Source organism: Conger conger, chromosome 13 (assembly GCF_963514075.1).
Source record: "Conger conger chromosome 13, fConCon1.1, whole genome shotgun sequence".
Lineage (NCBI taxonomy): Eukaryota > Metazoa > Chordata > Actinopteri > Anguilliformes > Congridae > Conger > Conger conger.
In genome coordinates this window covers 13,706,565-13,729,523 of record NC_083772.1, presented here as the reverse complement: position 1 = coordinate 13,729,523, position 22,959 = coordinate 13,706,565, and the positions used below count along the sequence as shown (strand labels likewise).

At 43.4% G+C, this 22,959-nt stretch overlaps 1 protein-coding gene across 4 annotated transcripts; it reads left to right on the top strand.

The window, feature by feature from the left end:
* The first annotated feature begins 694 nt into the window (after nucleotides 1–694).
* scn2b (sodium channel, voltage-gated, type II, beta) lies at nucleotides 695–22,940 on the top strand. Of its 4 annotated transcripts, XR_009704643.1 has the most exons (6): nucleotides 695–1,177; nucleotides 11,353–11,528; nucleotides 12,394–12,604; nucleotides 13,723–13,918; nucleotides 17,797–17,865; nucleotides 19,825–22,940. XR_009704643.1 is itself a non-coding variant. In XM_061217588.1 (5 exons), exons 1-5 carry the CDS (start codon nucleotides 1,093–1,095, stop codon nucleotides 19,856–19,858), a joined length of 702 nt encoding a protein of 233 aa, XP_061073572.1. In that variant the 5' UTR covers nucleotides 695–1,092; the 3' UTR covers nucleotides 19,859–22,940. The 4 variants fall into 4 exon arrangements, 3 of the variants coding, with proteins under 3 accessions (XP_061073572.1, XP_061073573.1, XP_061073571.1); XM_061217588.1 differs by lacking the exon at nucleotides 17,797–17,865; XM_061217589.1 differs by lacking the exon at nucleotides 19,825–22,940 and having other exon boundaries at nucleotides 17,797–17,881.
* The last annotated feature ends 19 nt before the right edge of the window (nucleotides 22,941–22,959 follow it).

Genomic DNA, 22,959 nt, shown 5'->3' with positions numbered 1-22,959 from the left:
CTGCGCAGTGATTACTGGGAGACAAGGCTGATAATTCACGGGACCGGCTGGCACACTTTTTTAAAACCCTTCGATTCTCCCGGGCGTGTGTACCCCCAAACGCGCACGCCCGGATTCTCAAGCACAGCGTGGACCCTGACATGTTTCGACAGCACAAACCACAGTATGGTGTGTTTATGGGGGTGTGGGACTGGGAAGGATGGGTTACTGTCACACAGCCTGCCACCAATCCAGACTGTTGAGGCTGCTCCTCAAACAGCAAATACGTGAAACAATTCACTTCTAAAAACTGTGTCTGGGACAGTCCTACAGTATCTGTCTGTCTGTCTGTCTGTCTGTCCCCACCCACTGAGAAATGTGTAGACATACAGTAAATGCATATGTCTACACTGTACAAAACAGATATAAAAGCATATTAAGAAAATATTTTCCACTACATTTTATTATATTCATATCCCCTTATCCATAGCAATCTAGAATATCATAACATGTTTTTACAAGTGGAATTGTGCCAGACCTAGGAAATGACAATCCCAGACCAGTATACATCCTAAATGCACTTAGTATACGCGCAAAATACACAGTAATGAAAAAAGAATAAATAAATACATACATGTAAAAAAAGTCATAATAAATGGGATGGATTAATGCAAAAATTGGAGCTCTAGTGGGTGGAAATAGTAGGCGAGACAAGATGTAGTCTGCAGAGATGGGTCTTCAGTCTGCGTCTGACTTTTTTTTTTTAAACCTGTTACTTACCATCAATAGGTCAATTAGATACATCATGCCCTAATGTAATTGTAGATTATGTGGTTTTAGCTTTACCGTGTATAATCTTTCCAAGAGCTGTAATTGGGGGAGGGGCAGGCAGAGGCAGAGTGAAAATGACTATTTAACCCCCCCTTCCATGGGACACCCGCAACCGTAAAATCAACTCTATCCTCGGCTACAGTCACTGCCAGCCATATTATAGCACTGAAAAATAATGCCACTATTTCCTATTTTGTTTACGCTTTTTTAATTGAAAGACAGGAAAGATAGCAACGTTTATACGCGGTCTGTGTGAAAGAACACGTCAAAACTAAACACAAAATGTCTTCATCTTCTCAAACGCGAAGCGCATCCTGGATGCCAGCAGTCAGCCTGAGCATTGTAGGATTGGTGATTCTTATGATGGGTAAGTACTAAAAAGCTCTATCGGCGGTGTCTTCCGTTGTAGCTTGTCTAATAGGCTACGGGAATTAAGATAAAAACTCGCGTGTTTGCATATCGAGTGTTAAATGCGCAGAAAGTGATTGTTGTGCAACACGTAGAATAGCCTGTTTGTGCGTGCGCGGAGGTATGTATCCTACTGACTACGAATAATACCAGTGGATGTGTGATCGGACTGAAAATTATACCATACAGTAATAACTATAAACGTGTGTGTGTGTGTGTGTTTGGGATATGGTGTGTACGGGGAGGCCCTCTTGATCATCACCCATCTGATTGTCCTTGCCTCACATTAAAACCTCTTACAACAAACGTGTGGGACACAGGCACACAGGCTATATGATAAGTAGTCTACAATCTGACAATATAACGCCATTAAATAAACTACCATGCTAACACTGTTGCCGCAAGCGCAGTAGGGTGTCGCACGCAGGTGATGTTATTGAGACAGGCTACTATATTAATTATGGAGAGCGCATATTTATAGCAACGTTCGTGGCTAGCAGGATGGCCTACTTTTTTAAAATCAAATAATTCCGTGCGACCAGTTGTGGTGGCTGGTGTGGGTTTGTTGCGTGTTGTGTATTAGCCTACTACCAGTGGTACTGCGCCAGGCGATGCAGTAGCTGCACAACAATCTAGCCACTCCTGCAACGGGTGCCAAATCTGCTTAGCAACCAGTTATGCTAATTTCTCGTGCACGGTATCTTTCAACAGCAACGGGCAGTATTTATTGCCGTACTGTTGTTTCTGTTAACTTTCCAATTCCAATTCGATGTTATTCTCCCCTTACAAATAAATTGATTGCACAGAAAGAGCAACTGTTAGCTTGCCGATCCGCACGGTTTTCGCCACACCTTGGCCTATGGAGTGATGGCCATTTAGAACATCTGGACAAGAGACCACATTCAATGTCTTGTTGCATTCTGTAGGCTACTACTTTTTTTCGCATCGAAGTAAACCACCATTCAAAGAGCAGCTCGTCAAATTATTTAAAGAGGAGTTAATAAGAAATAACACAAGCACGCGTTATGCTCTGCATCGTTCCCTGCTGTTGAAAGTAGGGAAATACGTTATACTAATACATTATACAATACGTTTTTTTGTAATATGAATGGTATACAGTGAGCTCCATAGTCTTGGGGAAAATACATATGTTTTCATTGATTTGAATCTGTACACCACAATTTTGAATTTGTGATCCTCCACCTCACCATAATGTTGGCGCAAATAGCTAGTGGTGTAAGTCAGGTGTGTTCAATCGCTTCCTTAATGCAGATATAATTCTGCTTTCAGTATCTGGTCTTGATTCCAGGCTTTTGATTGCTTTTGGAGGACAGTAAGCCGTAATAACAGGATGCGTTTAAGGTTAAAGCTTGCTAAAAGAGCCTGCAGAGTTCTGGAAAAAGGTCTTGCGGACAAATGAGACGAAGATTCACTTGTATTAGAGTGATGTCAAGAGCAACTTGTGGAGGCTAAAAATAACTGCCAAAAATCCAAGGAATCCTGCCCCGTCTGTGTGTGTGTGTGTGTGTGTGTGTGCGCGAGCGCGCGTGTTTGGAGGTGGCGCTGCTACCTATACCCAATGAGCCTGAAAGTCTCCATATCGTTATTATGCATTGACTGTCTCTACTGTATATGTCCTTTGATGTTACTTTGCGATGTGGACATGAATGAATATAAGTGTTAAAATATATAAAAATGCATGCAAATACTTGAATGCAAATGTAAATGAAAATACAAAGTCAATCAATTCTGCCACCCATGAATGTGCAACATATTACTATTACTTTAAATGTGTTATTATTATTATTATTTTTATTATTGTTGTTGTTATTGGTAAATGGACTGCATTTTTTCCTAAGCGTTTTACAATTGTTGCCTCTCATTGACCCATTCAGCCATTCACACGCAGACTCACACACCGACGGTTATTTTACCATTTGTTATTATTTACATTTCTAATTTGGGGTAACCTTGCAAGAAAATAATTACAAGTGAAATTGTAGATAAAGGTGTTTCCTAATAAAAAATTAGAACCGATTACAGTAAGCTTCCACGTACGCGTTTCATTTGCCAGATGAAGATGACGGTGCAGGAATAACAAGTTCTGGCGCGGACGGGCTCATTACACAGTACCCGTATTCTCCTCAAACGGATATTACGCGATCCGCCACTAGAGGGAGTAGAGAGCAACGTTTCTACAAGCTGATCTCTGTAGCGGGGAAGAAACACGGTAGTCCACATGCACCAGGCAGTCATCACAACACACATTTTCCAAGTTACGTAAGTTAGTATTTAACAGACATTCTGAATAGATTGCCTGTTTGTGGCGTTTTTTAGGTCCATAAATATGGAGCCACGAAGCAGGTGAACAGAATAGCATATGAGCCACGGGGACATTTCAGTTTTGCAAGCCAAAATTTCTCCTTGCTCATGGGTCAAGTTGATTTCTGAGACTTTGAGGCTGGGGATGGGATAGACTCTTGACACCCTTGCATAGGACTATAAGTGGGGCTACCAGTTTTTCTTCCCTTAATGAGCCGCAAGTGAACCAAGAAGAGCCTTGCATTACCTTTTTAAGAGACTCGGTGGGCTCTATTAGATATTTCTTAGCAAACTGTAACCTGGCCATCCTGTTTTCGTGGCTAACTTGTGGCTTGCATCTTGCAGTGCAGCTTGTTTGTTCTGTTTGTTTGTCCTGTGAAGTCTTCTGCGGACAGAGGTCACTGACAGATCCACTCCTGCCTCATGAAGTGTTTCTGTATAATGTTTCTGTATCATTTTTTAAAACAGTGCTGATGCACCCAAGAGAGATTTTGTTTGGTGTTTATTGAGTTGAGCCAGAACGAGTGCATTATTTTGGTGCATTGTGTGTGTGTGCGCGTGCCTGCACACTTGCCTGTCAGTGTGTGAATGCTGCGTGAGTGCATGTGTGTGAATGAATGGTGTGTGTGTGTGTGTGTGTGTGTGTCTGTGCATGTGTGTTTGTCTGTGTGTGCTTGTGCAGGACACTTTAGAACACTGAAAACAGGTATTTTTTCCAGTGACCTTGAGTTTGTGGAGAGAAAAAAAGGAAAAGGACAGAGAGAGGAGAGAAGGGTGGGGTGTGTGGAAGAAGGAAAGAGAAGGGGCGGTGGTGGAGAGGGGGATGGGGACAGGAGGTAGAGATATGCTGTAGCGTTTAATGTCCTGCGCCAGTCCTGACTGTGAAAGGCACACGAGGGGGGTCGTTCCAACATGATCAGGTATTGATTTTCAGCGACTAATGAATTTGGTCGTGAGTGACACAGCAGCTCTCTGATTGGCTGACCCTGCATGGCAGGAGACGGCACATCGATACGCGCGTTCACCGATCGACGGATCCTGACGCTAACCAGCAGTCAGCACTTTGCCGAAAACAGGAGCGGGCGTGTGCCACGAGCGTTAACCTCAGCAGTGGCGACACAGCGAGAGGAGAGACTCTCTGGGGGAAAGAGGAAACACAGTCGGCAGTGCCAAGGTAGTCTCAGTCCCTGTCGGGCAGCTGCTGGGGTTCTTGTGCCAATGTGACTTCAGCGGTCACCCTGGGACTTTGGGTGGGAGATTTATCTCCCGCGCCCCGGACGTTTGAAGTTGTGCGGTCAGCGGGGCTGTGATGTCCCCGGCTCTGGAGCAGGAGGGCGCTGCGCACAGCGTGAGGGGCGCGGGCGGGAGAGGCGGGGGGGGGGGCGGTTCCTCACCCTGCGCTGCTGACTCGGCACATGTCTGGGAGCGCGTGCGCGGGGCCAACCGGCGTTTTCCGGCACGCGCCCCAATGCGGCGTGGGGGAATGAGTGTCAGAGTGTGGCGTACTGCGTGTGTGTGAGTGAGGGCGAGAGTGTGACTGGGAGCGGGCCTCTGTCCTGCCCCCCCCCCCCAAAAAGGTGCTATGCTGCATTGTCACCAAAGGACACCTGGTCCTGCTGGGGTGGGGGGACTGCAGTGCTGCAAAGAGAGAAGGAGAGAGAGAGAGAGGGAGAGAGAGAGGGTGAGAGAGAGAGAGAGGGAGAGAGAGGGAGAGAGAGGAGGGGGTAGGCTGAGATGGGATGGGACAGGGTGGCAGGGGGAGGGGGTAGAGGCGGCTGCTGCTGCTACTGCAGTGGTCCAGTCTGATGGAGAATGATTGCAGCAACAGTGGGAACTCGTCCAGGAATACAGCAACTCCCAACTGCAGAGGGAGGGAGTGGTGCAGAGCGCATACACACATGTGCATGCACACATGTATACACACACACATTCACATTCACACACACACACACACACTCACATATACACACACATAATCATGCACACGTAGACACACACACACAAATACACATACACACACGCATACACACACGCACATGCACATATACACACACACACGCATACACACATGCACATACACATGCACACACACACACACAGACAGACAGGCACACTGTCACGGTCATACTCCAGTCACACAGTCACACAAACACACACAGACACTTGCAGTCGCACTCACACACGCAGGCACACACAGTCACACTCAGACACACACAATCTCACGCTGCATTGCGTCTGCCGTCGCAGACAGTGACAGGGTGTTCTGCAATGTGTGGTTCTGCCCACTGAGACAGACCAAAAGGGCTTTCATATGCAAATCATCATTTCCAACAGCATTCTCAGTCCAAATGTACACACACGCAGACAATAAGTACAGATTCTGTAGCAATAACGCTGTTATGTAATGACTTCTCTGCTCAGAGCATTAGTCACTAGACTATCAGTGCAGAGGTCATGGGGGTAATTGTGTGATATTGTAATTGCTGCTGAGGGGCTGTTGTGTCTCTGTTGAAGTATTGCTTTTGTAAGTGTGTTTGAAAGTTTGCTCTGAACTGGGGGTGTCAGTAAATACTTGTTAAGGTGCTACCACACACATTACATTACATTATTGGCATTTGGCAGACACTCTTGCCCAGAGCGACGTACAGTTGATTAGACTAAGCAGGAGACAATCCTCCCCTGGAGCAATGCAATACAATCAATTACTCAAAATACATTACAATCAATAACAAATACATCCCAAAAAGCAATATTTTCACTATATACAGTAATTTGCGCATATACTGCCTGTCTATCAGTAAAGTCTACTGTTGGCCTGGCCCATCCATCCTGTCCTCTGCATTTGGCCATATATTTTCATCAACATCACTCCGAATGTTATCTCTTGCTATACACCGAGGAAAACATCTTTTTGCGTGCCTTATCCAGCCCTGGATGTGTTCCACTGTTATGTCCATACACCAGCAGCAGCCATTGCATCTAGAAGTGACATCTGTTCATGTGGGTGGTGCTCCTAAACCTTCACATATACCTTCATAAACTTCATATTGGTACCTGAGTTCCTTGACACCCTCAGAGTTCCTGTCAAAGGGGACAGTGTACAACTGCTTCATCCTGATCTGATGTTTCTGTAGCACTCTTGAAATGGTTGTAGTGCGTACACTGTCAATGTTTGGAAATATGTTCTTCTCTGCGATTATGTTGTTGCGTATTTCTCTCAACCTGATGCTGTTGTTGACAATGACCATCCCGACTATTGTATCCTCCTAAAATCCTCACTATTGAACCCACTGTGGATCTATGCAAGTTTGGTTGAACCCTCAACCTGCTTCCCTCAGGGACAGACCATGATTTACCACATGATCAATGACTGTGGCTCTGATTTCATCAGACACAACTGTTCTTCCACGACGTCTTCTTCCTCTACCTCTGGCTGCATCCATTTTCCCCACCAAGGCTAAAGAATGAAAATGCCAATCCAAAGGTGGCCCCTTTTGTATATGTGGTAACGGGACACAAACAACAAACACCTGGGTAGGTTGTTAACTGAAATGACAGCCAGGTGTTTCAACAGTAGATATACAGCAGTAATAGTGGAAAAATCTCTTCAGTGACAACTACATCTATATTTACCATATATACATGCACATTTCAATGCAAGTATGATCACTTTTGTATAGATGGTAACAAGGCTGCAAAAAAAAAAAATTATTATTATATTATTAAAATTTGCTGTATTTGTACAAACTTTTGCTGGTAGTGAACACTGGCTGAGAGAGGTATTCATGAATTTTGGAAGACGTGGCGATTGAATGCCTTTAATATGAAAGCAATGCTAAAATGTCCACAGTTTAGTTCACATAGTCTAATGATATGGTGAATGTGTTAAGTGTTTTGAAAAAGTGGACATGGTATTGAGACAAGTGTGAAAACAATTGTAAAATGTAATGTGGCTACACCAGGATTAGAAACACCGACCTTGCGTGTCCCAGTCATTTACCTTAGTCACACTACGCTACAGGCTGTAAAACCCCACGCTAACCCAATGACGGAATTTAGCGAGGGCCGAAGGGGGTTTTGCGTGCTTCTCCTTCTGGCGTTGCTGGGAGAACATTAGTAGGGTTATTACTATCTTCTGTCCAAGAAAAGAGCACAATTATGTTTAAGAATATACTGGGTCCGTTGCCACGGATCGGATATGGATTGACCTGCCCCATATCCCGCTTACGGCTGGCCTGAAACGGATCAGTACAATTCTTAATATTCTCCGTTCTCAAACGGGGCCATATTGTAGGCTTAGTGGTTACTATAGTTTTACTCGTTTATCTGACTCCATTTAAGATTAGAATTTAGAAATTTAGGTTTGAAACTTACGCAAACCTCGGGAGTGATTACACTCGACTCGTACCTGCGCCACCATTACTCAATATATGCTCCCGGGATTAGCATTATTGCTGAAATCAGTTCGGTGGAGAACTCAGAGGCTGAGGGTCCAGTCAACACACTACATGCAAACCTGCCATGATAGTTGCGAGCCCAGGTCGGTGTAGCATTAACTGGGCTCCTTAGAGCTAATTTGACAGGAACCAGCACCGTAACGCCCAGGGGTTCCCTTCCCATCAAATTACAAGAGCTGTGCGTCACCGATCCTTTAATGGGCAGAAACTTGCTGGCCTCACAGCTTAGAACTACGACAGATGTACCAAGCCACCGATCGGTCGGTCTTTAGCCCCCATTTTCCCAGTATTCAGTATCCAGTATTCAGTTGTAATTTAGGCTGAAAAGGTAAAAGATGAATTAGAGTCATGGAGATCACGCAAGTTACAAACAAAATAGTTTATTCGCAGACAGGTAGGCAGTTAGCGTAGAATATCACAGTCAATTACAAATACACAAATTAAGAATAGAGATAGAGTAAATCATCGTACCTAGCCTGCGTTGGCTACACACAAACAAAGAGTATAGCATATGCCGTGTATGGGAAGCCGATTACGATCTTCCGTTGCTACACATATATAGAACGTGCTGTGCGGGAAGCCGGTTACGGTCTTCCCCTGCTACACATACATACATACATACATACATACATACCCAGGACATGTTGTGTGGGAAGTCGAATACGATCTTCCTGATACTTACATATACATACAATATGCTGTGTGGGAAGTCGAATACGATCTTCCCAGATTGGTCTGTCGCCCTTGCTTTTATGCCAAATCATACGTTCGAAACCAGGCGGCAGTGCCATAAATCAACCTGGAGGGGTGGTCAAATCTGGAATTTAGACCCCCACCCTGTAATGTTTCTGTATTTGTTCTGTATGTTTTCATGTTTATTCTTGTTTATTATTCATTTTTCATAGTTACCTGGTTTATGTTTTCCATTACAGTTCTCTATTGTCCTCCCCTGTTATGTCTGCGTCTGAATGTTTGCCAGTCTAGTCACCCCTCTGTCTGCGTGCCCCACTATTCAGGTGTTTACGGTATTTTCAGGTTTCCAATTATTTTCATCACTCACGTTTTCTTACTTCCTGCTTTGTCTTGGTAGTTAAATGTTGTAAAGCACTATTCTTACTAACTACTACTAATCTAGGTTTTGTACAGTACTAATACGATTAATATCGTATTAGTCTGTCTAACTAACTAACTAACAATCATTTTATTTGGTAGTTTAGAAATATTCACATTACTAACTCACTAACTTAATCTCTTAGCATTTCTGCTCTGTTCTATAACTCCGCCTTCCTATGCTATCCCTTGTTACTCATTTGTTTCAGCGAAGTGTTCGCACCTGTCTCTTAACTATCACTACGTCTTCAACCTGTGCAATGTCTACTCCCTAATCCGGAGCCGTATGTTTTCTACATGTTGGTTTTGTGCATCCAGTCCGCGTTTTCGTCTCCCCTCTGTTATTATGTTATTAACCCATTATGTTTTCCCACCTGTTGTCAATTTGTTTAGCCCACATTTGTCTCTGCCCCGCCTAGATTGTCACCTTCCCTCTTGTATTTAAACCCCATTCTCAGTATGCTTCTTTGTCAGAACGTTGATCGTAGTAAGTGCCGATTTTAAGCCTTATTATTGAGATTCATGATAGACACCCCTTTGCCTTGACTTCTGTACCTGCCTTGCCCTCTTGTTTTGTTTGCTCATCTGATCTTCTGGTTTTTCGACGTGTTGTTTTGTATTTTTGAGTTTGTTTTTGCCCTTTTGTACCTTCGCCCTGTGATTTCCTGGATTTTGACCTCTCGCTTGTTTTTCGACTATTCTTTTGCTTTTCGTTCTTGGCTTTGTACTGGATCTCTTGGCTTTTGACCACTGAACATTAAACTAAGATTTTTGGATTATCCTGTGGTCTGCGTCTGGGTTCTCTGCACCGTACATAACACATCCTTGGGGGTTGTTAAGTAGGGAAAATGAGATGATTACCAGGAGAGGACGTGTAGGTTTTCCCTTGAGTAATTAAACTCCATTTGGTATGAAATGTATCTCATCCGATTCCTTGATTTTACCAGATCACATCCATACCAAACAGATTACCCTTATGTATTATGTTGCAGTTATCATGAAACGTCCCTCCTCATTATCCATTTACATAAGACTTAATGCAATAATACAAGGATCACATGGACAATTCTTTCAAGGTTTTACCAGGTCTATTTACTATCTTAATAGCAGTTTTGAATATTTAATCTAGGAGAGCAGTCACCGGTGTAATGACAGCAGTGCCCAAATGAGAGTCTTCCCCCTTGGAAGTGGCCTGGTAGTCGGTCACGATTCCCATGACTTATTGACCCCTCAACTAAAACATCTTCCCCTTATCTCCTTCGGCCTGACAGTCCCCAAAACTAGTTTAAACAACATTGACCAGAAACCCCAGCTCTCATGCCCCTCACAAATGGCAGCCCTTCCTGACTACATTGACAGCTACACTGGGCGCATCAATGACCTCTGAACATTAACAATTTGCAGTGTGTGTTTTGTGAGTGTCATAAAGACTGGGTGTGTCAGGAAATGTTATTTACTTCAAAGCAAACCTTTCCTGCCCGGATCACAGCACCTGTGTGTCACCTGTTGAACAGATGTTCTGAAGTAACATCTTCTGAAGTGACATATTATTATTATTATTATTACATGATATTATATTGTCATTATATTATTATTATTATTATTATTATTATTATTATTATTATTATTATTATTATATTTTCCTTTATATTATTATTATAATTATTATTACATATTCACATGTGTAAGGTTAAGCAGCATATATACAAGGAGTGTTAGAAATCCTATTGAAAATGCATTTAATTACAACAAATGTATAAATAAATGTTACAAAGGAAATACTGCTCGTAGTGTGTACTGTACTGTAACGTAACAACCACACCTTTTGTTGTGAGTAGCTGCTATAGATTAACTACTGGAGTGTGTTAATAGCTGAAGTAATATGTTCACAAAGTGTGTCAACTGTTATAAAATAGCCTGTTCATGGAGTGTGTGATTGAGCACTGTAGAGTAGCATGTTCACGGAGTGTGTGAATGAACACTGTAAAGTAGAATGTTCACAGAGTGTGTGAATGAGCGCTGTAAAGTAGCATGTTCACAGAGTGTGTGAATGAGCGCTGTAGAGTAGCATGTTCACGGAGTGTGTGAATGAACACTGTAAAGTAGCATGTTCACAGAGTGTGTGAATGAGCACTGTAAAGTAGCATGTTCACAGAGTGTGTGAATGAGCGCTGTAAAGTAGCATGTTCACGGAGTGTGTGATTAAAATGGCGGCCGTGTCAGCGCTGCACTGCGTGTTCTCCAGGCTCTCCCGCCTCCGGCATGGATGTGCTGGTGACCCACCATCTGAACGCCCTCAACGGCACGCTGGTCAAGCTGTCCTGCACCTTCACCTCCTGCTACAAGGTGGACCACGCCAAGTTCGCCATGAACTGGACGTACAAGGAGTCCAGCAACGCCACGGACGAGGAGGAGGAGATGGTGAGACTCACTGAGTCTGTTCCCCCCCTCCGTCACCTCACTCTCCATCCCTCCATCCATCGCTCCTGTGTGCGCCGCTCTACTTCCCTCTGGCCTCCTGTCAAACCTCCTCTCTTTCTTTCATTGTGACCACTTCTCTATTAAGCATTTCTGTGGGACTGGCCCCACTTCAAAATGGCATCCTTCTTTGCTTCACCTTCATTGGAGGTCAAAGTCAAAATGTTTTGTGGGAAGAGAGGGAAGGTGCTACTTCAGATGGAGCCGAAGAGAGATTATAGTCTGTGTCTTAAATATATTCTGCCAGTATAAAATAAATTAAGAGAGTCAATTTAACCATTAGTATGATCTTGACTAAATAACTGAATACATTACATTACATTACATTACATTACATTACATTATTGGCATTTGGCAGACGCTCTTATCCATAGCGACGTACAACAAAGTGCATACCCATAACCAGGGCTAAGTGCGCAGAAAGACCCTAGAGGGAAGTACAATTTCAATTGCTACCCGTACAAAGATAAGGACCAGGGCCTATTTTTATTTATTTATTTATTATTTTTTTAAACAACAAATGAACAAACAACAAAGCAAAAGTGACCAGACTTAACTATCCAAATGCTGCTTACCTAGCCAACTAAAAATACCAAAACACAAAGTAAATCACAAAGACAGGAATTAAGGATCACAGGGAGGTAGGGAGGGATGGGGAGAGGTGCTGCTTGAAGAGGTGCGTAACATTCTAATAATATTCTAATACTGGCCAAACCCCGCACCCCCCCACCCCCATCTCTCTCTCTCTCTCTCTCTCTCTCTCTCTCTCAAACACACGCATCATCCTTTAATCATCCTGTTTCCTCAGTTCATGACCTACAAGCACCGTATGACCACAGTGAAGACGGCACGCTTCGGGGACCGCGTGCTGTTCGCGGGGAACCTGGACAAGAACGACGTGTCCGTCACCATCTCCGACATACAGCTGTCCGACAACGGCATCTACAACTGCTACGTGCGCAATCCCCCGGACCGCCAGCAGGGGCATGGTGCCATTAACCTCTCCGTCCTCACAGAACGTAAGCACTGCGACTCTAACAACTCAATAGCTCAAGTGTTTCATTCAATCAATTAATTATGAGTCAATTAAGTATGGGAAGACATTGGATCAGGAAGTAAGAGCGGTCGGCCATAATTGGAGGGTGCGTCAAAGTGTCCCTGTGCAAGACACCTAATCCCTAATTGCTCCTGACGAGCTGGTTGGTGCCTTGCATAGCAGCCAATCACCATTAGTGTGTGTGTGTGTGTGTGTGTGTGTGAATGGGTGAATGAGAAACATTAATTGTACAGCGCTTTGGATAAAGGCGCTATAAAAATGCAGGCAATTACTATTTAAACCAATCTAATTGGAAAAGCTGAAGTCATTCTTGTTACCTTTAGTGAGCTGAAGGCTAAGTATAAGTGCTGAGGCATGAACTTGTTGGATTTAGATATGTCGTACACGTGTCCTTGAGCAGATTCAAAACGTTAATTGCTTTTCAGTTCATCTAGATAATTTGGTTACGTATGGAAACGGCGGGGGCGATATGCTAATTTCCAAGCTAAGGTGAGTTGGCCGTTTGACACTGTGTTGTGAGGGGCGATGGTACCGCCGTCTTCTCTGAGAGCTTAACGGACCTTGCCTGTCTCTTTAACCCCCGGGTTCGGCCCCAGCAGGCCGTCAGGCTGCGGGGGTAATGACTCAGCAGAGTCCTGCGCTTACTTATTGATGGGCTGGCCATCCTCTGTGGTCGTGGTAGCTCTCCGGTAGCGTGCTGGAAGCTTTAAATCTGCCCACAGGCCTGCAGACCAAGCAGGCCTCCGCCATTAAAGCAGAGCCTGGTTAAATGACAGTTTAATAACCCAGAGCCGGCTTCGGCTGGACCTGTGACTTACTGCCCCGGCCCTGCCGCTGTAATGGCCCGGGCGCGCTAAATCTAGTTTTACCCGCACATTCCTACACGTTTATAACTCCTCTCTCTCTCTCTCTCTGTCCCTCTCCCTCCCATCTCAACCTGCCACCCTCATTCATTCTCTCCCTCTCTCTGTCAAACCCTCTCCCCGCGATGGGCGCTCGCTCTCCGTGCTTTTAACGGTTCCCTGAATCTCCTGACCTCTCCGGTCTGCCGTGACCTCCCTCCCCTCTCCATTGGCGCAGTGCCACCCCCCCGGGACTCCACCATCGCCGTGGCGATCGGCGCGTCCGTGGGGGGGATCCTGGCCCTGCTCATCCTGTCCATGGTGGTGGTGAAGTGCATACGCAGGAAGCAGAAACAGGAGCCGCTCTCCGATGAGCAGAAGACCGACGAGGAGGGGAAAACGGATGGAGAGGGGGGCGCCGAAGAGGGAACCAAGTGAGAACCTCTCTTTCTCTCTCTCTCTCTCCTCTCTCCCTCTCTCTCTCTGTCTGTCTCTTTGCCTTCTCTCTCTCTCCCTCTCCCTCTCTCTCTCCTCTCTCTCTCTCCCTCTCCTCTCTCTCTCTCCCTCTCCCTCTCTTTCTCTCTCTCACACACATTCTCTCTCATTCTCACTTTGGTGCATGTTGTTTTTTTCCTCTCTTTCTTCCTTTCACGTCTCGCTGATCCCTTTACTATTTTAATCCTCTTTCTGTCTTTCTTTCTCCGTTTTACCCATTGCACGATGCACTCTGAAAAATTCTGGGTTGTTCGTAGAACCCTGCCTTTAAATCACAGGTGTTGGGTCACTTTTGGCTTTGCTGCCCTGTTTTACAGTGTTGGGTTAGGTTACCCACCCAACGCTATTGAATCTCTCATTCAGTCACCGTCAGTATGGGTAATGTCCCACATCATACTGTATGTACGTACCTCAGAGGGATTTACAAAAACAAATCTGTCTGGATTATGATGGCAGCTGAATTCAGAAAACCCAGTTCTCCATTTTTACATACCGTACCTGTTTAGTGGCTGGTTAGTAAATTGGTGGCATATTGTAAGTATTGGTTGAAAATAAGTTCAGGGAACTCACACTTGAATCTTGGAGGGCCACAGCCTCTGCTCATTTTCCATGTGGTTCAGTATTATTGAAGTTGCTGACTGGCTAGTGTCCATACATATGGTACTATGGGTCAGGCTTAATCTGTATCTGTGAAACTGGTGCCATGAGTTTTAAGAATATTTATGAATAATCAAGAGACAAGAGATTTTGTGGGAATGGAAAGCTGATTTGAAGTTAAAGCATTTTTAATTTGTAATTGTAGCTTAATGATGAAGCCAGAAGCAACACAAAAAGTCTGAGATGGGAAATTCAGTAATGCATTGCTGTCCGGCGAACGTCATGGTCAAGTTCCAGCTATATGCCTAACGACAGAGTCTACGGGTATAATCAGAGGCACCACACCACCAATCAGAGGCACTACACCACTCTTTTACCATTGTAGCGGGGTAGATTTTTCACTATTGTGACTATTGAGTAGTTCTAAAATGAATGCACTATAGTATGTCTCAAGTAAGGAGACGTTTGCTGCCGTTACTGCACAGGGGGTATTGAACATAGTCTCAATTAAAGCTTTTTATTGTTGAATTTGTGCAGCAGTGTACTGTTACCTAGGAATTTTGCCACGCAGCATAGCATTCTGGGAAATAGATCACTAGACGTAATAAGTTCTACAACGTTTTTGTAAGTATTTTAATAAATATAACTGTGTTTTGTTCTTTGTTTGTTGCTGTTTATATTGAAAATGTATTTTATTATGTAAGGGTTTTACACGTTTACAAGATTAGAGAAGGGAAAAGCTATATTTATGTATTTTAACTGCGCACTTAGCTATTTGTTTTCCTATCTTGAAATAAAGAAACATTTTGCTTTAAATTTTTTTGTACAGTAATTTGTTGTTTAGAATAGCAATTGCGGCAGACATTTGTAATGGGTGGGACAATTTATCAATCATTGGTAAGCGGCCATTTAAACTAAACAATTTTTAAAAGTGTGAATCGACATAAAATGTGATTGTATAACCCAACCTATAGCACAACCGGTTGGTTATGTAATTATAAAAATTATAGCGATCAATGCTATGATTTAAAAAATACGACACTAGCCAAGCACTGGGTGTTTATAACCCAACAGTGTCTAACCCAATGGGTCTGGACTACAGTAGCACTGGCTTAAATTCAGCTGGTTGGGCTATCTCTCTAACCAATGCAATATTTCCCCGACCCACAGGTAATGGTTTTCGGATTTATAACCCAGCATTTTTTAGAGTGTGCAGTAGTATGTTCCAATGCATTTTTCAGATATGGTCCATTTAGCACAATGACAGTGTATGGGCTCCATATGTTTGCTTTTTTCACACTGCCCAAAAAGAATGCTAGCATTTTGTTGGAAACACCGGTTGTTGCTGTTAAAGTTTGAAAAAAATTTTTTGTTGTGTGTGTCACTGTCCTGCTCTCCTGAAAAAGCCACTGGCTCATAATGAACTCCATACTCCCATTGACTGGCCCACTTCATCTGACTCCACTTAGCATTGATTCTTCTCTATATAACACATTTAGAAAGGCTAAAATTCCCCCTCTCAGTTAAACATTTTCTTTTTTCTTTCTTTTTTTTTTGTAATGTGTATTTCAGTGTATTTCGCTTCGTACTGTTTATTTTGTAGCATTTTAAAAACCTTGTAGCTTCTTAAAATTCCTGCCCCTCCAGGATCAGAGATGGTCAAAATACAACAAAATGTATTTATTTTGATGCAAAATATGAAATACCTCATGTATCAAAATGAACTATAAAATACTTGTTCTAAAACATGTATCAAAACAAAAGACAGGATTTTGTTTTCTGAAAACAGAAACATACATTTTGGGTTTAGTTGTAAAGGACGTGGGACCACATCATTTCTTCATGTCACTTTTTCGAGTTAGTCATACACACATACAACCACTAGCGGAAGCTAAACTCTCATTCCATTTAGTTACCGATACCAACACATACAAATATGCAGTAATTCTTGGTTTAAAATTTACAACCAAATCACGGTGACAATTATGAAAACATGGCCGGCTCTAACATGCACTCCCAGTTAGTGAATAGTGAATCCGCTTGTGTGGGATGTAGTGGTGCCCATGGAACTGGCTGAGCTGGCTGGAGACAGAAGTATCCATTGGGTAACATGTTGATGAGGGTTTTCAGTTGGCATGGTAACTCCCACTTCAGTGCTCACTAGCGACTCCTCTGGTCACTTAGGGTACATGCAGCCTCACTGCAGCGGCTGGTCTGTAGCTGTACTGCTCAGTGTCACCACTGGACCTTTTGGCCTACAGCTGTAATTCAGCACGGCTGTGCAAACTGAAAATGAAGCAGTGCCTAGAGGTTCTATTCAATAGTTAACATAACTGTGTATTATTTAAAATATAATTTAATATAATTTTAATTGGCCTTAATACGTGAAGTGATAAAGCGGGGCAAGATCAGTTTGACTGGCTGACAGTTTGAAGATGGCTCTACCTGAAGTTGCAGGCTTGAAACGGAAGTAAAGTTTTCACTTTAAAGGTACAATAGGTAATTTCTGACTTCTAACGGTCAAGAGAGGAAAAGCAGCAACAAACCACAACACTGTTTATCCCTCCCCCTGCTCTGCAAATGCGCTGATGTTGAAATGCCATTGGCTGTGGCAATTAAAACCAATTTTCAAGCAATGAGCTTGAATTATTGTACAGTTATACAATGTTTTGGTACAGAGTGTTGGGCCGTCAACTGTATATTTTGAAACCTGAATTTAAGAACTACAAACACAGGCAGAGGGTGAGTCAACATGTCAGTGAGCCTTTTTCAATAATAGGAAGGGATTTGCAACAATGTTTGAACACAAACATCTTACCTATTGTACCTTTAAGCCTTCGAGCTGAAATTAGGTAGGAAGGGTCCATTACTGGATACTGTCCCAGCATTATCATGCTCACATCTCCAATGCCCCCTGCGTTACACACATCAAGTGCCCTGCAGGAAACACGCCAATCAAACACAAGCATGGGAGGTCCTGTTCCATGGTCTTAGCTGTTAAACCAAACTAATCTCACGACAGACTTGGCATCTCCAACAAATGATGAAAAAAAAAGTTTGTTTTTCAGTGGTGGGTGAAATTTCCGTCTACTATCAAAACCTTCTCTGAAAAATGTTTCCTCATTTTGTTGTGTTTCATGTTCTTCTCATGTGCGTACGTGTGTGTACATTTGTGTCTGTGTGTGTACGTGTGTGTGTGTGTGTGGGGTAAATGAACCAGGAAACTATAACCAGCCTACGTGCTCCCAGGATGCCTGCGCACTGACGAAGGCCCCTCTCCCTCCTGCTGGTAAAATCACTCCTGCCTGGTGTTTTTTGGTGGTCATGTGATATTGGCACCCGCCCCCTACCCCTGCCCATTCCTCCCTTTCCTGTGTACCCCCAAAAAGTAACCTTCATCAACCTTTGTCTGATAGGGCAGCTTCCCTGCCAGTCAATACCGCCTAACCAATAAGATGGTGCCATAACAGGCCATTAAGTCTTGGTGGATATAGTCCAGTCAAAATGGAATTACCTCATCTGTACTGTGTGACCATTCCTTTAAATAAGGTAATAGACATTCAGACTTCTCAATCGCTACTTTACACCCCTGTCACTAATCCTACTGAGCTCAGAGGTATGAAAACGAATGCGCATCCCCCTCTTTTAGTACACTCATTCCTTAGATGCCTGGATTCTCGGCCCGGCTAGTGAACCCGCATGCCAGATCCTTTAACGTTGCTATAATGTTGTGACATTATTAACCTCGTATTGTGGCAAGGTTGTGTGTGTGCTTGCTGGGAAACCTAGAAATGTTTTCAGTGCATTTTTTTACAGTCCAAGGTGGGGCTGTCGACCTTTCTACCTTTGTGATAACCTATAAAACTTTTCTCCCTATGCTATTTTCGAGTAAATCGAGAATTGCATTTTGGACCAGTGGTGTCTCTGTTGCGTTGTAAGCGTTACAGGTGTGTGTCTGGGTGTCTGTGTGTCTGTGTGTGTTCAGGTCTGTGCAAACCACACTGTTCTGTTAGGAGCACCCCGCCTGAGTCATACATCATCATTCATTAACTGCCAAATTGAGGGAAGCATTTACGCCTTCAGAAGCTTTGATTCAAAGCTGCAAACTTTATATTTGAAGTGCTAATTGAAGCTTTTATAATGACCAGTTGAAAATGCATAACATACTAACTGTGAAATATAACTAAGGGCCGGCATAGCGATTCATTGTCATTGTTAAGTATTTTTGACAAAAGAATCCAGCATAAATGATAGTATTTCATTCATTCATTCATTATCCTAACCCGCTTATCCTGAACAGGGAGCCTATCCCAGCATACATTGGGTGAAAGGCAGGAATACACCCTGGACAGGTCGCCAGTCCAATGCAGGGCACACACACCATTCACTCACACACTCACACACTCACTCACCATTCACTCACCACCTATGGGCAATTTAGAGTCTCCAATCAGCCTAACCTGCATGTCTTCGGACTGTGGGAGGAAACCCACACTAACACGGTGAGAACATGCAAACTCCACACAGAGAGGCCCCGGCCGACCGGGATTCGAACCCAGGACCTCCTTGCTGTGAGGCAGCAGTGCTACCCACTGCACCATCCATGCCACCATATCGTATTTAATCTCTTAGCAAATTAAATCAGAGAGCAAGCTAGCCAGTTACAGTAGCTAGTTACTAGTTACTGTAAGTAAACATTAAAATACAATCACTGTTTACTAATGCTACTACTACTACTACTAATAATAGTAATAATCATCATCATCATCATCAACATCATCACTATTATCATCATCATATAGTCATGTATGAGAAACATTGGTAGTACCTTTATCCAGGGTGGTACGCTACACTAGAAGAGCCACCACTGTCTACAAAGATGACACAATATGTGCTGGTATTGCACCTATGTAAAGCATGCACCCTGGAAGCAAGGCTAAACAAGTAGTGATGCTGGCTCCTACAGTATGCTTAGACTGCATGCCATTAATGATGGCTGCAAAGCACATTCACTCGAAAACAACTGGGAGCCACACCAGTGGGGAGAATCAATCATGAGTTGATTAGTCATGTCTGATTCCGTGCTCCCCATCTGACTTCATGTTTATCGGCTCTGCTGCCTGTCCTAGCTGTGTTCTGTGGTGCGTCTCTGTGGTGTGTCGCATCCTTCAGCCGTGTACATTGTGGTTGATTACATGTTGACGTCTTGCTCTTTATCTCTTCTTCTCTCTTTTTCTCTGTCCCCTAGACATGTATATTCCTTGCCTGAAGACAAGTATTAAACCTTGCTTGAATCGTCGTCCTGTGACTGAAACCCTCGCCCCCCTCCCACCCCCCAACCCCCTACCTCTGCTCCTAACCTTCCCTGGCCTGGTCCCACTGCAGGGCATTTCAGTGCCCCTCGCCACCATCGGCCACCATTTTGGCTCTTCCTCTCCTAGTCGCGAACCTCAAATGGGAGAAGACAACAGAATCCAAACCACTCGGTGGGACACGTCAAGGGTGTCAAGCTGCACTCCCCGGGACCGTTTTGATCTGGGACTAGATATGGGTTAAAACAGAGAATGCTTGTTGTTGTTACATTTCTTATTAATGTTTTATATGAAAGAGGCTTCTTCCTGTTGTCTCTCACCAAATATTTGACCTCCCCCCATGTTCTCCCAGCAGTTTCTGTAAGCATTTAACTGCCCCAAACTAACAGAAAACATGAAGGGAACAGCCTGCCAATGGGTTCAGCTCCCAGGAACAAACTACTGCCTTAGCTTTCCTCAGATTTTGCCAGAAACGGGTGCAAATTCTACCCCATGGGCAATTTTAGGGGCATGTTTTCCAAACACATACCTAACTCACTTTTCTATCTCTTGCTCAGAGTCTTTCCATCCCTCTCTTTTTATTTGTCTCTTTCTTTCCTTCACTTTGTGAGTCAAAGAGCTACTCTCTCAAACAGCTAGCATACGTGCAAGTGTGTGTGTGTGTGTGCATATGTGTGTGTGCATGCATGTGTGTGTGTGCTTGTGCATGTGTGTGCATATGTCAGTGCATTCCTGTGTGCTCGTGCACGTGTGTGTGTATGTGCGTGTGTTCATTTGTGCATGCATATGTGTGTGCATGTGTGTGCATATGAGTGTGTTTGTGTGTGCGCGTGCATGTGCATGTGTGTGTGTGTGTGTGTGTATGTGAGAGAGAGCACCATTGTATCCAATGGGCACTTTCCCTCATGTTGGGAAATAGCACTTGCACAACTGAGTACTGATGGCTGTAAAATGCTTCCAGGAAAAAAAAAAACATCACAGCAGCAAGGCCTTACAGCTTCCGTGTGATTGGAAGAAAAAAATCACATGATCAGAGAGAAGTTCTGCTCCTCTGTTCTTGTCTTATCAACACCCAATAGATGTCAGTGATGATAGGGCTACGCCCTGTTGCCTGGTGGCTAGGGTACATGACTGGGACCCATAGGGTTGGTAGTTCAAAACACCAAACACCCTGTGTAGCCGCCAAAACATCAGTACAGCTGTTGGGCTGTTTGATGATGTTTTTCCCAGAAGCATTTCACATGCCATCTAACATTAGCCTTTTATAACACCGCATTCAGTAGAAAAACACTAAGACTATAGATTGTCTATATGCCTCATGGTGACGGTCATTCTTATTACAAAAAAAAATTGCTATTTATTGTACAGTCCTGAATCGACACTGTTTCGTTTGCCTGCATTGCTTGCATACATACACTATAGCCCAATACATGTATTAGTGTTGCTGTCCGTACCATACATTTGCATGCAGTTAAATCTGAAGTATTACTTTGGCACACATAATGACAGGCATGCCACTGTCCAGTCTGGATTGTAAATATATTCCAGGGAATCGGTAAATGAGCCATCATCTGTCGTATGCTCAGGCCCCATCACAAAATATGACATTTCGTCTCTCACTTTACCTCCACACACACACACCCACACATGCACACCTGCTTGCACACACACACACACACACACATGCACACCCGCTTACACACACACACACACACACACACAGACAAATCTTTATTAATATTTTTTTAAATGTAAAAGTATGTATGTCCCCCTGATACCAATACACTTTCATGTACAATGGCACACACACACACACACACACACACATGCGCACACACATACACATACCAATACACACACACACTTTCAGGGAGACAAAAAAGTGAAAAAATTTGTACGAATACAGTAGATTCGATTAAATTAAATAGATTTCTACTTTGTAAGGGAAAAACAAAGCAGTAGTTTATAAAGTTATGTTGTTTCTATTGTTTAATATTGTCCTGATTGTCTTAACTACTAACTGTTGTTGTTTAAATGTAAGAGATTTTTAACCTCTGCACATTTTCCTCGGAAATATTTATACTATGACTGACACAAAATTTAAAATAGAATTGCAGATGACATTGCAGATATTATGTCAATTCTATTAGCTTGACATATTAGCTGGTGAATGGAGTCAACCTATCGGTGCAATTAGTGAACCGCCAGTCAGTATCTACTGCCAGATATTTTTTTATGAAATAAAAGAGGTAATATTTCTAGGGCTTAAAATAATTGCCATTTATTTAGGGCTGTTTAAGACACCTTCAAGGACACTTTATCAGTTGTTTTTCCAAAAAAAGAATTGAACCCAGGGAATAATTATGGTTGGGCCAGACATTTCCCAATCACCCTTCAAAGTGCAGCATAATCTGTTTATGCTTGGTGTCAACCACTTTCCTATGGTTTCCTGGGTATATCCTTTCAATGCTCAGATACCTTAATAGACAAGGTAAAATCCAGCAAGGTATATGTTACAAAGTGACAACTGTATGCTTTTTCTTTTTTTAATTGTCCTATATATTCTTGAAAGAACTGCCTGTGTTCTGCTGAATATTCCAACTGAAACCAGTCTGAGTTGGTCAAGTTAGTTTAAGCGGTATTCTGCTCAACCAGCTGTTCACCAACTGACCAGCCTGTACCTGTAGTCAGCTTACTCTAGCAGCCTAGCCAGCTTGAACCAGCTTTGACCAGCCACAGACCAACAGCTCGTCTTTGCTAGAATTTTCAGCAGGGTAGTATATCAAAATATGCACTCGGTGAGCGCTTTATTAGGTAGAGCTGTACACCAGCCTGTTAATATTTAATCAGCCAATCATGTGACAGCAACTAAATGCATACAAGCATGCAGACATAGTCAAGAGGTTCAGCTGCTTTTCAGCCCAAATGCCAGAATGGGGAAGAGATGTGATGATTTTGACCATGGAATGATTGTTGGCACCAGAGAGGGTGACTATTTGAGAAACTGCTGACCTGCAAAGTCTCTAGAGTTTGCAGAGAATGATGTGAAAAACCAAAAACATCCAGTGAGC